The sequence below is a fragment of the Vanacampus margaritifer genome, chromosome 2 (genome assembly GCF_051991255.1).
Source record: "Vanacampus margaritifer isolate UIUO_Vmar chromosome 2, RoL_Vmar_1.0, whole genome shotgun sequence".
In the NCBI taxonomy this organism is placed as follows: domain Eukaryota; kingdom Metazoa; phylum Chordata; class Actinopteri; order Syngnathiformes; family Syngnathidae; genus Vanacampus; species Vanacampus margaritifer.
The window spans coordinates 43,709,870-43,731,250 of record NC_135433.1 but is presented as its reverse complement, the minus strand read 5'-3'; the positions used below and the strand labels follow the sequence as shown (position 1 = coordinate 43,731,250).

General features: G+C 39.2%; 1 protein-coding gene across 4 annotated transcripts in view; it reads left to right on the top strand.

The window, feature by feature from the left end:
* LOC144044259 (zinc finger protein 521-like) overlaps positions 1-21,381 on the top strand; it is a 164,762-nt gene that overhangs the window by 129,126 nt on the left and 14,255 nt on the right. For all 4 annotated transcript variants that reach the window (XM_077558561.1, XM_077558559.1, XM_077558558.1 and 1 more), the window contains one exon: positions 9,144-9,259. In XM_077558561.1, the coding sequence (XP_077414687.1) occupies positions 9,144-9,259 (116 nt within the window). The remainder of the gene's footprint in view (positions 1-9,143; positions 9,260-21,381) is intronic.

Below are 21,381 nucleotides of genomic sequence, written 5' to 3'. Positions count from 1 at the left end.
TCTGCATTCATATCGATCACGGCGCACCAGAGGGGTGGGGGGTTTGCTGAGAAGTGGAGGGCAGGAGGGGAAGGTGCAGACCCTCAGGACAGTGGTCACAGACAGATGGGTTGAAGCCCTGAATGGACTCTGTGATTGTCAATGCTCACTAGTTTGAGCATTGTGGAAGTGGAGAAACATTGATATTGACGGTTGGCTGAACACGTTCAAAATTTCCTTGTGACATGAAAAAACGTTAAATCTCTAGGCAATGGCCTGGCGACCATTTAGTGAACGTTTAGCAAGTGTTGTGAACTTGAACGAACCCTGACAAGAAATCAAGATTTGCTAGCGTAGCAAACGTTCGCCCCTTGGGCTTTACCCTTTTCCTGTGCTTCGCGACATGGTTAGGACTCACGAGGCTGTCTCCACGACAATGAGACAAAGTGTTTTGGCGAGCTGGCTGGGACACAATGAAGTCCTCATACTTGTATCAATGCTTCCGCCGGATAACCGTTCTCATTCCGTCCTCACTTCCACGTGCTAGTGTGTATTTGTGTTTTGTTTGCTGAGTTTTTTTTTTTTCCAAATCCATACTGTGCTCCCCTTACAGGAGCATAGTCTGGGGCTGTTTTTTCTCCTCCTCTTTCCTCATGTTTTTCTTTTCCTCTGAGAAACAGGGGCGTTGTTAAAGGTAACCCTGTGTCCCATTGTGTATCGCCCCCTGTTGGTCATTGTTTTTCTATGTCTCTTCAACAGGTTTCGCCTGTTCCATTTCGTTATGGTACAATAACAATAAAGCTATTCTGAATCTGATTCTGATTCTACCACCACCACAGGAGACAAAAAGAGGACAAATCTCACCCCAAAAAGTAGTGTGAGTCAAAGTAAGTCATAGATGAGGGGAGACAAACTAGAGGAGAAAAGGAGACACACAAAAAAACTTGGGAGGAGGCTGAGAAGGTTGCAACCGGCAAGTTTGGATGTGAGATGAAAGTGTGGAAGAGGGGGTGGAGGAAGAGGAAGTGGGGAGGGAGGAAGGGTAAATGGAGAAAGAGAGAGAGGGAGAGCGAGAGAGGTCCACAAGCCCCTGGATGATGAGAGGGAGTCTGACTCTCCCAGGACACATTTGACAGGTTTCAGAAGTGGGGGAGCCTGCAGCTAGAAGTGTCTGCCTGCACCCTTAGGAGCCGCAGCCAGGCAGGCAGGGCTGCCGTGGAAATTGTGATTGGGAATATGCGCTTAAGACAAACAAAACAGAAGAAAGTCTGCCTGATGAAAGTAGCACACGTGTGTGTGTGTGTGGGTGCACTTAAAAAAGTACGACATGTTCTGCAAAGCTACAAAATTGTCACAAATACAGGACTTTACCGTATTTCCTTGAATAGTGGCCGTGCCCCTGATAGATAACTGGCCCACTGCATTAAGGCTTAAATAAATGAACACCTCCCTCAAATAGACACCTTTTTTTTCCCCGTCCATTAAATTTTTTATAACGTCGTCCTCATTAGGGTGGCGGGCGAGCTGGAACCAATCCCAGCTGACTGAGGCTGTATGAACTGTGTTGCTAACCAAAAAAGCATCACCTATCAAGGCACAAATACAGTCTCTGAGGAATTCATTGCAAACAAAGAACTAGTCTCTAATCTCATGTGATCGGTCCACATTATGGTGAGTCTTCATGTTCCTGGGAGCTAGGCATGCAATTAGTTGCTACATTTCTCCATAGCATGCATTTTTGGGTGGATTCCTTTTTTTTAACTGGTTTCTTAATATACCGGTAACATTGTTTAATATCATTCCAAAAATATATTTATGCTCAAATAGAAAATCATATCAGGAAGTAGCTTGCTAATAAAGCAACGGGCAGAATAGCTTGCGCAAATCTGTAATTTTTTTACACCTTTGATCAGCGGCGTCAAACTCATTTTTGTGGCAGGCCATTTTGTAGTTAGGGCCATTATCATTGTGAAACCAAATGTTTAATCCTCTCATCTTATTATTATACATACTGTATACACCAGATTGATAGAAATCAGGAGACAAGGATAGTAGTTTGTTCAGCTATTCAAGTTATCGGTACTGTAAAAAGAGTAACAAAAAGTCTCAACGTTAACTCATTAACTCCCAAAAACGTAGAAATATAATATTTTTAATGTTTTAAGTGTCCCAAAAATTTATTTATACATTTTTTATGTTTGTTTTTATGCTAGAGCATACAAAAGGCTTTGTTGCAGCCTCTTAACTGCAGAGTACAGTTGAAGAAATGGTAGTTATTACAAAAAAGAGAGCAAAAGAGATCAACCAGGGCCATGTTGAAAAAAGCTCATTTACCTACAGTTCTAAACATATTTGTGAATAATGATGAAACCTAGCTCTATTCTAATGCTAATTGCCGCAATACAGAAACAGATAGAAATATACTTTTTTTCCCCTGATGGAAGAAGAGACTAATCTTTCTTTTGGTGGGTTCCATGTTCATGTATAGCAATAAAACAATATTCTGTGGGCCCTGCAAAATCAGTCAAAATCCAGTAAAACAGCCGGGAGGGAAGGGGGTTGCTTTAATGGAAATGGCTGGGAGTGAATGAGTTAATTATTACATAACAATATAAAATTTGGGGACAGATTTTATGCAAGGGATCAAGTTGACACATGATTTGCCTTGTCGGCCCACATAAAATGATGTGGCAGGCCAGATCTAACCCCCGGGCACCTGACACCTGTGCTTGAATTTGAAGTAATTATAGAAAAGTTTCCCTTCTCCAGAACCAAAAAAAAAAACAGTACAATACCGTCATCAAGTGACTGCAGTATTTACCACAATGATGGGACTGTTAAATGTCATGACATTTTATTATCGTCATCATAATCACATGACCTCACAGTAAGGCTCTGGTATCCATATCTGAACTTCCATGTGCATGGTTGCTTTCCTGTTGAAAAGAAAAATGGTAGAAATCATCTTTTGACTTGTCTGGCTGCAGAACGGCCTCCGCATTTGTGATTAAGTGTGAACAAAAACACGTAGCTTAGAAGAATAAATAAATGAGAAGCAGGGAGAAAAAGTGTGGGGTTGTTAACTTTCTTTCCCTCCCTGCACAAACAACTTAGTATTGGTGCAGTGCAGCCTGCAGAGAGCACCACCCTGCCAAAATAAAGATGAGCTGGGGCCTGTAGGATAGGACATGGGTGGCCCCTGAGAGCCAATCAGAGGGCTTAACATCCCCCACAGCGAGGAGACCTTGGGCCCCCGCAGCCCCGACACCCTCGACGGCTCGCTGACTCCACTAAGTTGTCTTTCTCTCACTTTCTCTCAGCACGCAGAGAGACACAGTGGCTCTCCTGTTTGGATGCGCTTGTACTGTATATTATTGCCAAGGATCCAAAGCATACTCCTGTCTTCATGGTGGAGGCTAATAAGTTATTTTATATTATTGATAAGAAGGAAAGCAAAGTTTGTATTAGTCAATGGCTAAGAAGGAAAAGTGATCCAAAGTATACCACATCATGCGCTAAACACAATGGAGGCAGAATTGTGACGTGTTATACTTACTTAACATGTTAGTTTTACATGACTTGTAAGATCTCTGCATGATCCAAAGCATACCACATCATGTGACAAACATATATGTACCCATTGGTTTCCAGTCCAGTTTTGCCGGCTGAGCTGTGCATGTAGACATAAAGAACGTCCGACTTTGGTCATCACCATTGTGTTCAGCGTTTGAAGGCCCCCCCCTCGTCTCGGATCCATTTTTATTTTTGCTGTATCGACTTCTTCCTTCGCTAGCCAAACACATAATGAGGGCTTCCTGCAGTTGCTCTGACCTGCTGCTGTATAGTAAATGCACACAACAACACACCACCAATGATGAAATAATCCCGAGTCGCTGTTATCACATGGACAAAAGATATTTCCTGGACCTTCTTGCACCAGCCACCTATTAAATTACAAATGTTCCCTCATTGCACGGGGATAACTACTCGACAATATTTGGAAAATATCAAACTTTTTTTTTCTGAAAACATGCAACTTTATTTTCCCAAAAAAGTAAACGACTCAACTTTATTCGCGCAAGATTACAGATTTACTATAAAAAATAGATATTTACAACTTTCTGACTTTGACTCTGAAAAACCCTGATGAAATACTCCATAGGCATGTTTCCGTCAACACACACATAATACAAACATATTTAAACACATCTAATTTTAAAGAGAGCAAGAGCAATGGAAAAAAAAATATTGTGTAGTGCAGGGAGTCCTCAAGTTACGGCGGAGTTCCGTTCCTTCCTATGCTGCCGATGTAACCCGAATTTCGACCTAAGTGAAACTGTTAAAGTCGATATTTACATCAAAATACTTTGTACAGTAATTTGTAAAAACATATTTGAGCGACCCGGAAGAGATGGAACAAATATTTTGTGTTTCCGCACGGACATTCAGAGCGGAGCTAATTCAAATTTAAACACGGAAATGTGACGCACCTGATGGCGAGCCGACCGGCTGATGGACATCCGTTGCTGGAGGTAACAATAACAACACAAATTTAAATACATTAAAATTTGATTACTGTGGGAAATTAACGAAAAAGAAGCTGCTACGGACGAGGCACGGGCGCCGTAAAGTCAAAACGACGTAGTTACATATGACGTAACTCGAGGACTCCCTCTACAGTGTATCGATTCTTCTGTGTTTACAGTATTGTAAACAATCCCATTTTCCAGATAAACAAATTTATCATCTCACAATAAATGTCAAGAATCATGCCCAAAGATGTACTTTATAAAACCAACCTTCACCTGCCGCTTTGTGTAGGCGTAAAAAGCAGATTACAGCAGATGTGATTTACAAATTTTCAACAAAAATTAAGCTATACTGACAACTTTGTTTTCATTCTTCTTCATCTTTCAAATTTAGGCCCTCTCAGAGTAAGATGTGTGCCACCATCTAGTGGTCAAGAATAGAATTACACCCAGATTAATTGAGATTTAGAACAACAAAGAAGTTTGAACTGTACAAAAAAAAATCTGAGAAATAGCAAGATTGTGAATCCAGAACCCGCAATAGAGGAGGATTTACTGTTCACAACTTTATTCACTTTAAATAATTCAGTTTGGCTTTAAAGGTGCATTGTGCCGTTTAAAAGTATAATATTACACCTTTTTCTACATCCTGCATCCACCACCAATGCCCAGATGAGTACGAAGAGCCCTGACTGTTTTACTCTGAGTGAACCTATCAGCTTTTATCTCCCCTATAAAGTACAGTGTTTGGACCCTGCACACTCCACAGTTTATTTGGGGAGGGAAGGGGTTGAGGGTGACATCATGCATGTCCCCGCGGAGTAGCGGACATCTGCCGTTGTGCTAGCATTAGCCTGTGGTGTTAGCTAACGTACGACACTGCACGCATGAACTGCTAAATTTCCACAGTTGGGATACTGCAGTTACGCTTTGGGCCAGAGGTGGCAGTAGTGAGTAAAAAAGTGACAAACTGCACAAAGATCCTTTAATTACAAGTAATAAAAAAAAAAAGTCTAGTCAAAAGTGACTACTAGTCTAAAAGCAGTATTCTGATTAATATTTTTGTGGAATACAAATTAAGCAGCAAAATGCACCCATTTTTATTCATCTCAAGGGGCTGCCATTTTGCCACACTGTGATGTCATTTTCAGTCGATAGCAAGTGGCAAAATGGCCGCCCCCTGAGATGGATAAAAACGGGTGGATTTCGCTGCTTAATTCATATTCTACAAACTCATTATTAATCAGAATAACATGTTTAGACTAGCAGGGCTGCATAGAATATATTATTCAAAAGAAGTTTTTTGACTTCACTTCCCTTAATCTCATAGTGTAAATTCCTTTTTTCTGTTCAACGTGGTTCTTGATACAGGTGAGTTCAAAGCGGAGCATGTGACTGTCGCAGATCCATGCCGAGAGGAGCGTCATGACCCCCACTGCCGCCTTCCGCCTCACCTCGCCCCCTGCGCCCGAGCGCCCTCCTCCTTCTCCACGTGGCTCCTCGGTGCATTTATTAGAAGAAAAGTTATTTTCAGCTGTAAGAAATTCAAATGAAGGCCCCCGCATGCAAACTTTTTTTTTTTTGCGTAGCACGCAGTCCTTTGAGATTCGACGGCCGTCGTTAAAGCACAGGGGTCCGGGATAACAAACGACACGTTTGAAGTGCTCCTCGGAGGACGCCAAAACACACCCACGCATTCAAGACACATCCACTCGACACCCACACCGCTGCCATCCCCCCTTGGCTCTGCCAGTGTGGACTATGGCTTAATTAAAACACAAATATATATGTATGTGTAAAGTGCCAGTGTGTTTATATGGTGGCGGCATGAATAAGTAGCGCATGCAACACCATGAATATTTATATTGTCAATATAATTAGCCATGTTGACTAATGGAGGCCATGTTTTGCACTTGAAGCCATGCCAATTTTTGCGCTTGTTTATTTTCCGCCGTGTTGTTCCCACCGTGGTGCTAAATAAGGAGAGTTATTATTCCCGACACACAATATGCATTCGGGAGTGTTCGCGCCGTGGATTTGACCATTGTAGCATTACTGATAACATCTCAATTGTTAACGTTGTTTTCTTTTTTCAATTATATCACATAACAAGGTTGTTGTACCGCAGATGCAGTCCTCGTTTGTTTGTCATTAAGCCATTTTCTTTGCCATTTGACATATTCTCTTCAATTTCCTTTCAGGCAAATGCAATTATGATGCCGCCTAGGTTGCAGTCGCGCTTGCAGCAAGGTCCCCCACTTGTCTATTATTCGGCAGTCTTTGTGCAGGCCAACGAGTAATCATAATCTTACAAGATTACAGTCCTATTAAAAAAGATTTTTCAAGCATACAAGTGGTTAATATTACAGGAATAAAAAAAAATATTTGTTCAAGAACGTAGTCAGATTTTTTCCAAGAAAAAAAAATCCGATGAAAAAATAAGCATTATTACAATTAAATCATACATTTTTATAGTCAAGTTTTTGCAATAAAAACATGTAAATTATGAGTCCCCATTTTATGAGAAAAGAGCCAGTTTACAACAGGAAAAATTCAATTTCTCCATCAAGATCATCTCGATAAAGAGTGCATTACTCCCGAAATAAATTACATTTGAAGTACTCGTGACATGAATTTGATCACTGATAACATGTTCATTGTTGTTTTTCACTTATATTCCATAATAATTTTGTCATGTCATATTGTAGTTTGTTGGTCATGACATCATTGTCTTTGCCATTTGAAATATTTGCATCTTTCTCCCGGCACTTTTTCTATTCAAGCCGAAGCAATTAAGATGGCGCCCACTCTAAATTGAAAAAGCATGTTTTTGTTACACAGGACGCACGCCGGTTGCCTGCAACAATTCTTAATGCAGCTGACAAGTAGTTCTTATCTGAGTAAAGTTTTTTTGGGGGGAGAAAACCTTACATAGGGGGGAAAAAATGACAAGAAAAAAATGTATATATATTTTTTAAGATTTTTATTTTTTATTTTTCAAGTATAAATGTATTTTTAGTGAAAGAAAAGCAACATTTTATAGGGAGGAAAGTTGTAATCTTATGAGGATCATTTTTTGACAAGCAATTTGTATTTTTGGGAGGGAAGTAGTCTTCCTTTAACAATAATATCACAATTTCTTTTTTGACAAAAGAAATATTGTTATACGAATAAAATTTTAAAAAAAAATTAAAGATTGTTGTTGTTGTTGAGAAAAGAATCAATAAAGTCCTTAAGTGACGACAGTTAAAGGGGCCGTGTGTAGAATTTAGTGCCATCTAGTGGTGAATTAATAGAATGCAACCACCTAAATTTGAATTACGGTGCCTCGGAGAGACCACATTTTGCAAGCCTACCACCCATTACTACTTTTACTACATTCATGAAGTTCTTCTCCTTCACGACCTATGTGATAAAGAATGACACATAAAAAACTTGATCTTTTTAACAATCCAACAAAACCAATAGTGATGAAAGAAGAATATTTTATTCATAGTAATTGAAACCTTAAAACATGGCATTTAAGAAACAAGGATGGAATCCCAGCTATCCCAGTTGAGATGTTGCAGTGGTCAATGAGGCATTGCAACATCAGATTTCAAGAATGCATTCGTACAGGAGGACACCATCTACAGGACATAATTTTAAAAAAAAGAAAGAAAGAAAATTCCATCATTGTTTCTTAAATGGCATGTTTTAAGGTTTCAACTACTATGAATAAAATATTTTTCTTTCATCGCTATCGGTGTTATTCGACTGTTAAAAAGTTCCCTTTTTTGTGTGTCACCCTGTATAATTAGCGATTACAAGAACTAATTATATAAAATAATTTATTTGTTTGTTTTTTTATTGTTATTTGTTATTTTATTTGATGTAATAGAACTCTTTTTTTTTTGCGTACTTTTGAAATTAATAGTGGGTTTTTAAATTAAATGTGAAATAAACTGTGAAAAAAATTCTACATACTGTCTCTTTATGTGTTCCTAGCGGAAACAAAATTGCAATGTTTTGAGAATAAAGTTGTGTTTGACATGAAGTATAAGCTAAGGAAAAAAGTTTGATTTTGGGGAAAATATAAATGGAAGAATATAGTATTTTTTTAGAGAGCGAAATAATTAAGAAAATGGATGGACGGATGTAAAATGTCATACCCTGGGGGGAGTATCCATTTTACAAGAATAGGAAACATCTTGTCTAATATCAATTCCTGATTTTCTGAAAGTTCTTTTTGCGAAATTTTACTTTTGGGGAAAGTATCAACCTTATGAGAAAAAGTTCAAGTATTTTTCTCAGGGGTAAAAAAATAAGTAAAGCTATTTCCTTGAATTGGAAAGAAAACCATGAAGTCATATTTTTCTATCAAACAATAGTAACCTTGTCCCCACATAGAGAATCATCATTCACGAAACTAAATGAATTTGTGAGCACTTGTGCCGTCTATTTGACCACTGATAACACATCAATTGTTGTTTTTCAATTAAAGCCCATAAGAATATTCCGATATTGTACATTGTAATTCAGTCGTGTTCTCTTCAGTCCATTTATTCCCATCCAGGCAGACGCAATTATGCTGGCCCGAGCGGAGGGATGGTTTTATAACACACACGGAATCGTAACGCTTTTCTTCTTCCGCAGTGTTCGTGCAGGCCAACAAGCTTCAGCAGCACATCTTCTCCGCTCACGGCCAGGAAGATAAGATCTACGACTGCTCGCAGTGTCCTCAGAAGTTCTTCTTCCAGACGGAATTGCAGGTGAGCCGCGTGGCGCTAAATGACCCCCCCCCCCCCCTCCTCCCTAACACCGCATCGGCTGCGGATCGGAGAAGGAATTACTTGAGTCCGTTGGAAAACTCATTTGCGATTCCCAGATATGATTTGATTTGCTTATTAGACCGGCAGAGCAGTAAAATATCAGGAATTAAGGGATTAGCTGAATGCTGGTTTTTGAAGCGGTAATTACGCGCGGTGCCGAGGCTAAAACTGGGATGGGGCGAGCCAGAACACGGGTGCATCTCGCCTTCTAATCGCAGAGGAGGCCTCGATGCTAAATATGAGTGTTTTCCTCGGGGGTGGTGGGGGGGGGGGGCATATCTGCCCTTCAACAAAGTTACTAGTTGGACTTGTGAACTCGTAGCGTTGGAGAGATAATCCATTTTTTGGCAATCTTTTTTTCATTTCTTTTCACCTCAGGGAGTGTAAAAAAAAATGAAACAGGCCTTATTATTTTATTACACTAGTGGTGTGTGTGTGTGCGTGCGCGCGTGTGTGTTTGGGGGATTCTCCATAGTGCACATGGCATCATTTTTTTATTACCGTTTGAAGATGAATCATTAAAATCTTACTCCATAAAGCACCTTGTTCTGCTCTAATCACTGGCGTTTTCCCTTAATTTGCCAGCGAGGGTAAAAAGAAACAAATGAGGTGCGAGTCTCCAAACGCGGCTTCCTGAATGCGGGATTAGCCGGCAGCCCGAGGATGCGCTCGTCTGCATAGACGGCCAATTTGCCGGTCTGCCAGGAGGAAGGTGAATGTGATCATTATCTGATGGTCATCTGACTTCTGCAAACATGAATTAAACAAAAGCCAGTCCTGGATTATTTAACACAATATCACTGATACATGCTTAGAAACGATATCATTTTGTCTAGCAAAAGTCAGCGAGTTTAATGCTAACATGTAATGTGAAACGTCATGTATGGACAACCAGAAATTATCATTCTATAAAATTCTGTGATTAACGCACTCCCCTGTGATTCCTAATATATCCAAAAAAAAAAGGTTAAAACCAAGCTCTTTTCTAGGGATGTTCAATACCGATACATAGTACTCAACTCTTGAGTAGTCACCAATACCGATACCAATTACTGATACCACTTGTACTTTTGTTACATAATATTTCCCCAAAAAACTATGACAGATCATTTTAAAGAAAGACCTACACTATGAGGGGAGGGGAGACTACAGATGAAAAATAAGCCTTCTGGCTAATTCTGCCTTTTTAAAATCAAGTTTTATTTATTGTTTTGTGAAACTGCACTGTCCCCTTTCAAACAAACCAATCTCAATGTTTCAATATAGCATTTTCTTACAAATAAAATTAAAAATAACATTTTCTATTCTTCTAATTTCTCCTTCCTGATCGTAAAATGGCCACAAGAGGTATCGGTTGCCATCGCGAGCATCGATACCTTGAAAGCTGATCAGCCTGATACTGATACCTGGTATCGGTACTCGCCCACCCCTACCTATTTTTTTCCCATATCTATGATTAAGCTCTTTCAAAGTATTTTTTTTTACTGATTTCTAGTACACTTCATGCACTTCCATGTAACTCAATATGCTTCACATACTGTATTTAAAAAAATAATGATAATAATTACCGATAAGCCCCTAAACAATGTGAACAATTTTCATTACTTATTATGTCCCCTGTATAATAAACCCCCTCGATTAGGATTTTTTTTGGGTGGGGGCAAAAAAAAAAGTGAGTGTCATTCACAGGATTTTACAGGAGATATTCTGATAATTATAAGCCTTCAAACTAGTGCTACTTCAACACAAAAGCAGAAAAACAACATATGTCTGTATACAGACATCCTGACTGGCATATCGTCTCTCTGCTCTTTTGGGATGACTATTAAGTCATTCTTCTACGAGACCTCATGCTGCTCACCATTTTGCATCCCAAAGTGAAAATGCACTCAAGGTACATATCTCTCAATTGAGACTTGCTAATACTGTAAAAACTCGCCAACGATGGCTTGAAAATCCAAAGAAAAGAGCAGGGGAACAATGCGATCAATGCGCCGCCAAATAGCGCTCACTGGACGTGATCAGAAAATAAATTTGCACACAATTGGAAGAGCCTGTGCTGAAGAAAACCGATCCACCTTGGAAGAACGAGGGTGGTTGTGACATCCGCCATGTCCCCGAGGTGCTGTTCCACGTATGATGACACACTTTTACACTTTGAGTCAGTAGATGAGAGCACAACATGACAGACCTGTGGCACTTTGTTGTGAAAGCAGGAATGAGCTTGGGGGGGGTCAAATAGGATCATTAGAGTCAACCTGTGCTTGCAGGAAGCTCCCAAGTGAGTTCATCACAAACGGCACCTATAGAATAATACTGCCATGTTCTAAAACGCAGCAGAGAATACAGGATGCCACTATGAAAAAAAGTTGTCTTTTTCTCATAAAAAATATATTTTTTTGAAATATGTATTTTTAAAGAAAGGGACAGAAAGAAAGAAAAATTGTATTTATGATACTGGAGAATATGAAAGTCATAATTTTTACAAGAAGAGGGCAAGAAAAAGTAGGAATCTCACAAAAAGAAAAGTGGGTTTTTGGATTTAGAAAATTGTAATCTCGGGAGAATAAAATTATGAAAGCGTAGTAGGGTCACTTTGGAAGAAACAACTACGAAAGTAAAAATGTATTCTTAGGGAAAATTAAGTCTGAATCAAAGTAGTAATCTTAACACAATGAAGTGCACTCTTAAGCATAAATGAAAAATTTATAGAAATACAGATGTTTTGTAAATAAATGTTTCCCCAAGAAACACACTGTACTATTTATATGTGTAAGAATTCAATCTAGTTTGAGTTTATTATTTTTTAGAGATTTTTTTCTTAAAAGACAGGACAAAAAATAGAAAGATGGAAAAAGGAAAAAATTTGAGAGGAAGTAGCAACTTTACAAATAAAAAAGTAATCTTACAGGAATAAAGTAGAAGTAGAAGTAAATCTAATAGCACCAAAGAACATGTTGCTCAGCCATTATTATACTGTGTGCTTTTATTTTGAAGGTCTGACTTTTGTCAGGATGTTACATCAACATTGCTCCCAACTTGTCTGAGTTTTGCCAAGCAGAACGGGAGGCTTGTTGTTGTCGTCAGTTGTTAGAACTAACCTTCCGTTGAATGTTTTGAACACAACTTACAAAATGCATCGAAACTGAAAAATAAATGTCAGTTACGAATGTTTTTGTATGAAAAACAAGTGCATGTATGAAAACTGCCACAAAAATAATAGTGGAAAACCATTTCATAAGAAAACTAGGAGTAACAAAAACTGAGGTTCTGCTATAGTAGTAATCAGCAGACATAAGTTATATTGACGATTTAAAAAAAAAAAAAAAGACACTATTAAGACTATTAGATTTAGTATGAAAAACAAAATTTACAATAAAAGGTGTAATATTGTCGCAATTATCTCATAAAATGCAACTTACCTTACCAGGTATCATTATCGGGCGGATACCATGACATATTTCGCGGTATCGGAAATCGCGACGGATATCAATACTGGTATCGGCTCCCACTCTTGTGGCCGTTTTTCGGTCAGGAACTGAAGGCTGAAATTGTTTTGTTTTTTTGCATTTATTGGCCGCCACAGGGGGCGCCGGTAAGAGAGCACATAAGTCTTCAGTTGTACTCAACAATTAAATTAGCTCTGAAGTTCAGACATATCTTAGTATTTGTATATCGTCATTGACTACTGCACTGCTATGAGATGAACGATGAACGAGAACGTGAAACAGGAAATGGAAATACAGAGCAGCCTTCCAAATTAAAAGCATGGATTTCAAAACAAGATAGAATTAAACATCACACACTAAACAGCTTGAGGAATTCTTAACATGGTAGATATTACTAAATGACTTGAAGCCCTATTGTATTGAATTGAATTATTTGAAATTCGCTGTATTTCTTTTTTTCAAAAAGTTGTACAACCACATATTTTGATTGGGAGGTTTTTTTTCCTGGCCACTGGATTATTTGTTTCATTTTATTTATCAATTTTTTGAGATTCATTTTATTGTGTGCTCAATGCAAAATTACTTTTATGAGCAAATTGAAAAAATATAATTGTCCTTAATGTCATGCAATTTTAAAGAAATTTGCTATAGTTGGGATATATAGGTCTTTTTATAGGTCATTGTTTTTTGGGGGGACAGTTTATGTATCATAAGTAGCCTACTAATGGTATCGGCACTTGGTACCGGTGAGTACTGAAGATTTGAGTATCAGTATTGGTATCAATCTGTAAGAAAAAGTGGTAATGAACATCACTCATCATACCAGTATGACTTTTTTTTTCTCTTGAAAAAGTAGAACTTCGAATCTCATGCCTTAAAGCGTGCTATATGCAGTATAATAGTATTTATATGACTTTGCGTGTGGCAATCGTACTTTTTGGCATACAAGTACCGGTGCAGGTTGCGAGTGGTCCAAGTTGTGCAGCTTGTTCCCCGTCCTCGCCTACCCGACACACGCTGCTCCTTTGTCAATCCGTGTGAAGTCGGATTGTCTTCCGAGAAGTGGAAGCTCCCGGTGTTTGCCGCGTCTCCGCGTTGCACTTTTCTCCCTGACACTTTGGCTCCTCATCTCTCGCCGTAGTTGCAGAGGTCAAGGGGGTGGGCGGCGAGCGGGCAGAGCCGCGGCGGCAGGTACCGGCAAACGGGAAGGATATTTTATTAATTTGTTGCCGAGTTCCTGGAACAGACCAAAGGCTGTGACAGGTACAGGTATCCAGCGTGCGGCGCCTCGCAGCCTCTTCCTCCTTCTCCTCCTCATCGTCCGCCTCCCCAACCCCCCCCACTGGTGAACTCTACCCTGTGAGGGGGCTAGCCAATTTTCGCCAGCCTGTCGAGATGGATGATGGGAGTGCATCCGTCTAATCAGCCCTCCGAGAACCCCCCGCCCGGCGGCCCCCCTCAGACTGGTCAGATTGACTGACTCCTGGGCCACTGGGCCCCGGAATTCACATTCCAAAGGAGAATAATCTCCTTCCCTTCACAGACAAAACAAAAGAAGTCAGATGCATGCGCCGACGTTCTTGCACAGTTCTCCGGAGGCCCCCCCCACCCCCCTTCCGCTGTCTTCACCCTCTGCACCCCTTCTCCCTCACCCCATTAAAATATAGAGCAAAGTCTCGATACTTCACGAGGTGCTGACCCTCATCGAGACGTATCTAGCCTGCGATGCAACCTCGCGCTCGTTTTTGGTTAAAGCATCTCCCCCCCCTCCTCTTACGAGACTTAAAAAACATCCCCGGGCGATTGCGAAAGCCACACTGCAACGCGAGACCCGATAACAAACTTCCTCCGCAATGCCGCTCGGCCCGGATTAATTAGGCAGATTCATTAACTGATGGACGCGCGCTATTAGCCGCAGCTTAAATCTGACATCTCGGCGAGAGTGCGGAGAGTCGGTTTAAGAAGAAGCGCTTAAGTTTGGATACCGCAGCGATGCGGCGTAGCACAAGGAAGCGATTGGGGGCATCACTGTCCTGATTGCGGGGCTGGACTGACTCGAAAGCCGTCTTCAGTTGTAGTCTTATTTGGGCAGGATGAAATCGGTTCACAGTCAATTTTACTCTAAAAAAAGACTGTATACAGTCTAAACAAAGTTAACTTGGAAGAGAGTCAAATATAATAAATGAATAAATCACTCAAGGGCAGGTTATCATAGTTTTGGAATTTTCATTTGAGTTAGTTTTGATTTCATTTGGATTTTTTTTTTTCAGGGTGGTTTTGTTTTTCTGTTCTTTAAACAATGCTTAGTTTTAGTTTAGTTTTAGTTAGTAAGTTTCCGTGTTAGTTAGTAAATTTCCGTGTTAGTTTTCTTTTTTTTTAATTAAGTGCATTACTTGTGTGCAATATTTAATAAACACCATGGTAAAATGAAAAAAGTAAAAAAAATTCTTACCTAGCGTTTCATTTCTGCTGAGTTAAATGGAAAAAACAGGTGAGCTGAGCCATGGGAGCCAAAAAGTTGCTTTTCTATTGGCTGCTGCTAGATGACGTCATTTCTGTGTGACACTCTTTCAAACGGTTAATATTGAAATAAATAACATTAGATACCCCCCAAAAAAGTTCTTCTTATGTGGGAAAAGAGTCAAAATCAGCAAATAAATAGAAAAAAATGCAGGTCTGAAGGGGTTACAATCACCCAAAGGCTCATACAGTATATTAAATTAATTACCAAAGACTAAAACAAATGACATTTTTGCTATAATTATAGTTAATTATAGTTAGTTTTGTAAACGTAAAATGTAGTTTCAATTACTTTTAGTTTTTTTACAAAGCATTTTCGTTTTTATTTTATTTCATTAACAAAAATGTTTTATGAATTTTAGTTTTTGTTAACTCAAATAACCTTGCTCAAGGGTTGATGAAGGACCCCACAACTTTCAACATGGGAGACGGTCACTCTACCACTTGAGGTATGCCACGCCTAATGTTTGCTAACATATTGCTGTTGTGTCCAAAAGTAGACCAAAACTGTTCTCGGTGGTACGAGGATTCCACCTGACACCAGCGATATACTAACACACAGTAGGAGCGGCATGGCTCGGCCAAAAATAGTCTTTTTAGAGTAAAATTTACTCTACGAAATTGACTGTGTTCTTTACAAGAAGAACGCTAATAGGTCAAAACTTAACAAGGAAATTACTCGTATTTTTAACAAGAAAAGTTCTCATTTATGAAAAGCTAACTGTTAGCCTAGATTCTTTCATTTCTACCACTACGACTACTACTATTTTTCACTGACCTCCATTTACAACCTAAAATGGCCCTCAATGACATCAGCACGTTTCCATTGGTTGGTCAGAACTAAACTTGTTACAGCCAACGTCGACGAACAAAGTGGCACACAGTGTGTTTTTTATTTAAACGTGTTAAATTATTTTGCCACGGTAATAAATAAATATTCACTCAATCAACCAAATTTTATTTATTATTTATTTCATACCAAAAAAAAATGGATTTGGTTGGCCTAATGCCTTTTTTTCCCTGTATCCCGCCCCTCTTACACGCCCGCAGGACACCTACCTTAATTGGCGTACCCTCCAAAAGGATCCCTTCATAGACAATCCCGACATCCTTAATGAGTGGAGCGAGTGACGAGCACGCATCTGCATCACGTTCTGCTTAAATGAGAGTCTCCTCTCCCTGCGTGATGCCAGTGATTGCCACGCTGTGACCAATTCCAGCGTTTTAATTAAGCGTATTTATTGGCTTGGCGGTCACCGGGTCAGCGTAAACAACCACGCGGCGTCCGCCCAGCACCGGAATTGAGAGAATGGATGGCCAGAAAAGAAAAAAGTGAAGGGTGTATGTACAAGCCACGAAAAATATCACACATTTTTGCATTAATAATGATATTATAATAATACACAATGCAACAACTAGCGTTTTCTCACACGTTTTTATTAACGGTGATTTATTAGCCAAAGACAGAAATTGAATTGAGGACAAAATTACCTTCCAGCATATCATCCACAAAAAAACATTGCAAATTTTCAAGTTGCTGCAACGTTTTCTCTGTTCATGAGCCCAGATTTGTTTTTGGTTTTGTTTGTTTTTTTTGCAACAACAAAAAAAAGGAAGTAAATGTAGCATGACCAACAAGTGATACATTTACAAGAATGAAGTCAGACTCTCACAAAGAAAGTATTTTTTTATAAGAATAATTTTGCAATATTTTAAGAGTCAGAATCTTACATGAATTGTCTGTATTTTTATTTTTTGTTATAACGTCCTAGTCTTACTAGAAAGTCACATTTTCAGACAAATTTGTTTGATATCAAACTTGTAAATGAAAATTGTTTTCAACAAAACAATCATAATCTGACAAGTTTAAAGACAAAACCTTACAAGAAAATGGTTGCATTGTTAATAAAAAAAAATGATGCACAGTAGTGCCTTGAGTTAAAAAAAAATCCATGAATTGAAAACACTTTTATCTCAAAATCTCAAATCATCTTTCCGCATTGAAATAAATGGAATGTCCATAAATCCGTTCCAACCCTACATTGTGCTCCTTGTGTGCGCAATTTATAATCCAAACATATACACAAAGAAGGGTTTCTTTCACAACTGTCTCGGTAAGATGCAGAAATATTGTACTTTTGTTTAGTTTTTTTGCTGCACCGTTTGTGTTCAAGTATCTGGTGCTAAAAGGGCTATAACTGCCACACCGATGAGGTTAGTTTTGTTAGTCTATATGGCGCTAGGTGTTTGAAATGCACAAGGTGCAATTCTCTTTGTTTAAAGTTTAGTGTGGCAATAGACTTCATGGAAATATTCATTCATAATATGTCAAGATTATATTTATTTATATAAAAGTTATACTAGTATCATCTTTTTTAAATAAAGTTGTAATACAAGGAAAAAATACAAACATATTGAGAGAGAAAATCTGTTTGTTTTTTTACAAAAAAGTTTGAGAATGTAGATCTAACGACTTTGTTCTTTTAAAAAACAAAAGTCATACATTGAATGTGAAATAAACCATAATCACACACACACATACATATATATATCTATATATATCATTTTATTTAATTTTTAAAACATGAAATAAAGCTATAATTAGACTTGGAAAAAATCTATAATTGGAAACAAATCGCCATGATAATAAAGTTAAGATTGTGTATCAAAGGGTCAAAGTTCTCTGCACTCTTCATACTTGTTTTTTTTAATGTAATTAAAAACCAACACCCCAAATGCCCCCGCGTCCCAAACGTAAATCAAATCTCTGTGTTTGTCCCTAAGCGTCTTTCAAACACCCCGTTTTCTAGAAACATCTTGATCTGCCACGTGTGACAGCTCCTCACACCTTTGAAAGTTGCATATGTATCCCCCCCCCCCCCTTTATATGACAACTTGTTTTCGTCTTCGTCACCCCAGGTGCTACGGTTACTGTCACCGTTTCAAAATGTTACACGCCAAAAAAAACAAAAACAATAAAGACAAAATGAATGAGAAGGGAAAACGGCAGCTTGTGAGGAGCCGTCATTAATATTTCAGCTTATTTCTAATTATCCGCAGCACTGTACCGGCGTTACTGTAAACAGCCTCAGATGGCGAGTGATGTGTCACCATCGTGCCGTTTGAGTTGTGTAGGTGCATCAGAATTAGACAGCATGACAGACCTCGCCATCCTGGGAGGATTTTCTCCCACTCAGCGTGCTCGCGTTTGTGTGTGTTTGTCTTTCTGGCGGTCTCTCCCAGGGTCTGATATGTGCACGCAAGCACGTTGTCTGCGGGGAGACATGACAAAAAACTCCCAGAAGCCTTTGAGCTCTTTTCTCTTTCCTGTGTTGCGCCACCAGGGAAAGTTAAATCCAAACAAAGAGGAGATGCTCGGCGCGCTGTGCCCCGAACCGTCGACGCATCTCTTGTGCAAACATGTCGTCTTTACTTTCCGACTTGACTTTTCTAACAACTGTGAAGAATCAACAACAAAAAAAAATGTTTGTGCTTCTCAGGAAAATCACTGATTGTTTTTTTGTTTTTTTTTTGCTGTTGGTAGTTATTCGATTACCGCTGGATATACATTGCAGGTTCAAATTTCCAATTATGATTGAAATTTGTGAAGAATAAACAGTTAGGAAAATGGATGGATGCTTAAAAAAGGTGTTTTTGTTTTTTTTAATTTTCACCACTGGTACACTTTGCTGTGTCTACATTGACAGGATGCCCAAATTGCACACTCTAAAAACAGTTGGGTCAAAACTAACCCAATTATGGATAAATAATTTATCCACTTTACGGGTCAATTTGACTCAACTTTGAGTCAAAAAATGGGTATTTTAGTATAAAACAATTGATAAATATTGGTCAGATCCTTTACTTGGGTCAAGAGATTGGGTCATTTTGTATAAAACTAATAATAAATATTGGTAAAATCCTTTACTTGCGTCAGGAAACGGGGTCATTTTGTATAAAACAACCGTGCGTAATTTATACATAAATTAAATGTTAAATCTGAATCAAATTGCCGCCACTTGGAGTCATTCTTCACTCTAAAAAGAGTTGGGTCAAAAATAACCCAACTATAGGTCAAAAATGGACCGATCCTTTACTTGGTTCGATTTGACCCAACTTTGAGTCAAGAAATGGGTCTTTCAGCGTAAAACAACTCAAATATTGGTCAGATCATTTAATGGGGCCCAAAAAAAAGGATCATTTTGTATAAAGCAACCCAGAAAGTTGGGTCAAATTGACCCATAAAGTGGATCGGTCCATTTTTTTATCCATAATTGGGTTACTTTTGACCCAACTGTTTCTAGTTGTACTACATTTGACCCTCACATACTCACAGTTCTGCAGCCACCCTCGGATTTGTGGATTTTGTGTGCCTTGCTCAGTAGCGCCGACCAGAGCTGAAAAGGGTGGTGTTGATATAAAAAATGAATTTCTAAGCTTTTTCCATCAGGTTTTAAAAGCGGCCACAGTACCGAGATTGTACCGATCAAGGTGTTTAATGACATCCTCATGAACTCAGACTCTCGTCAAACTGTCGTTCTGCTTCTGTTGGACCTCACAGCAGCTTTTGATACAGTTGACCACCAGATTTATTGTCCTGCTTGGAAAACTCCGCGGGCATGATAGGTCCTGACATATCCTGACATGTCCTGGTATAAATCTTACTTAACCAGCAGAAGTTTTTCAGTGCAGGTGTGGGATGTGCTGTCCTGGAGTGCCCCAAGGGTCAATTCTTGTTCCTTTATCATTGTACGAGTCTTTTACTGCGTGGGTCCATCCTACGGAAATATAATGTCTCGTTCCATTGTTGTGCACATGGCTGCCAAATTTATGTCACTTTGAAACAGTCAAAAAATGCACCCCGAGTGCCTGGAGGTCAAAGGTTGGATGGCTTCTAACCCAGGCTGTGAGACCCGTTGCAAACCTTGGATCACTCCAAGGCCTAATTCCTATCTGAAGCTGTCCAATTCCAAGCATTATTTCTCTTAGCACTGCCATGATACATTTTGAAATTGTAACTTTAAAGGGGAAGTCAACCCTCCACCCCTCAAAAAATCTTGATAATAATATGTTCTATGCAGCCCCACTAGTCTAAATACAGTATTTGGGTTAATACACTGTAAATAACGATGTTGGAGAGAGGTTAATATAATCCACAAAAATCATCTAAAATTTACTTGATTACTTTAGACAGCAAAGGTATTATCAAATACGGGTTAAATGTAACTTACACTATCTATCATGTAACAGTAAAAAGTGTTACAGAAAAAAACTGAATAAAACAAACAAAGAGAAAATAAGTCAAATATACCCAACTGGCACCGTGTGTATGCGTATGCGTCATCATTTCCGTAGCGTGACGTCATCGGCCAGGGGAAATTTTCCGCCCAGTGGAGGAATGATTTGTATTTTCTAGCAAAACAGCCAATCAGAGTGCTCCCCATTTTGTACACTTCAATTGATGGCACAAACCATGTCTAAAAAGTACAATGACTTATTCACAATTATAAACGCTGCTTTTTACTTGGATTTGTTCCTGCTTGCATTTTTAAAATGTCTGACATTTAATTTTATGAAACCATGACCGTAGTTGGTGTCACCAACAATGACTTCTCGGCTCTGGCCCTCCTGTGAAAAGTTAGATTAATTGAAAGCTCAAAATCATCTATGAGGGTGAATGTGAGTGTGAATGTTCCATGGTCCTGTATTTTTGTGACCTTGCGATCGGCTGTTGACCAGTCAAGGGTGTACCCTGCCTCTGACCTCGGCTCCAGCTCACCCGCTTAATTCGGAACCTGGACCTCAGAACTGTGAGGCAGAAATGCGTCCCACAACGTGCTGCTCCGGAGTCTTTGAAATGATTCACCCGATTATTCCCTCTTGAATTCCACCAACGGCATGACGTAACCCTCCAGTTGCGAAAAGGGGTGTCGAATGACGCCCATTGCCAGTCAATTAAAAGCTCGTTCTCTGATTGGCTCTCCAGTTTGGTGTAATAAACACCAGCGTGCTGGTTAGATTGACGCGCAATCCATCCGAAAGGTGCGCCGCGTGGAGGTTGTCGGTCTGGCGTCTCCTTTCAAAGCGGACTGA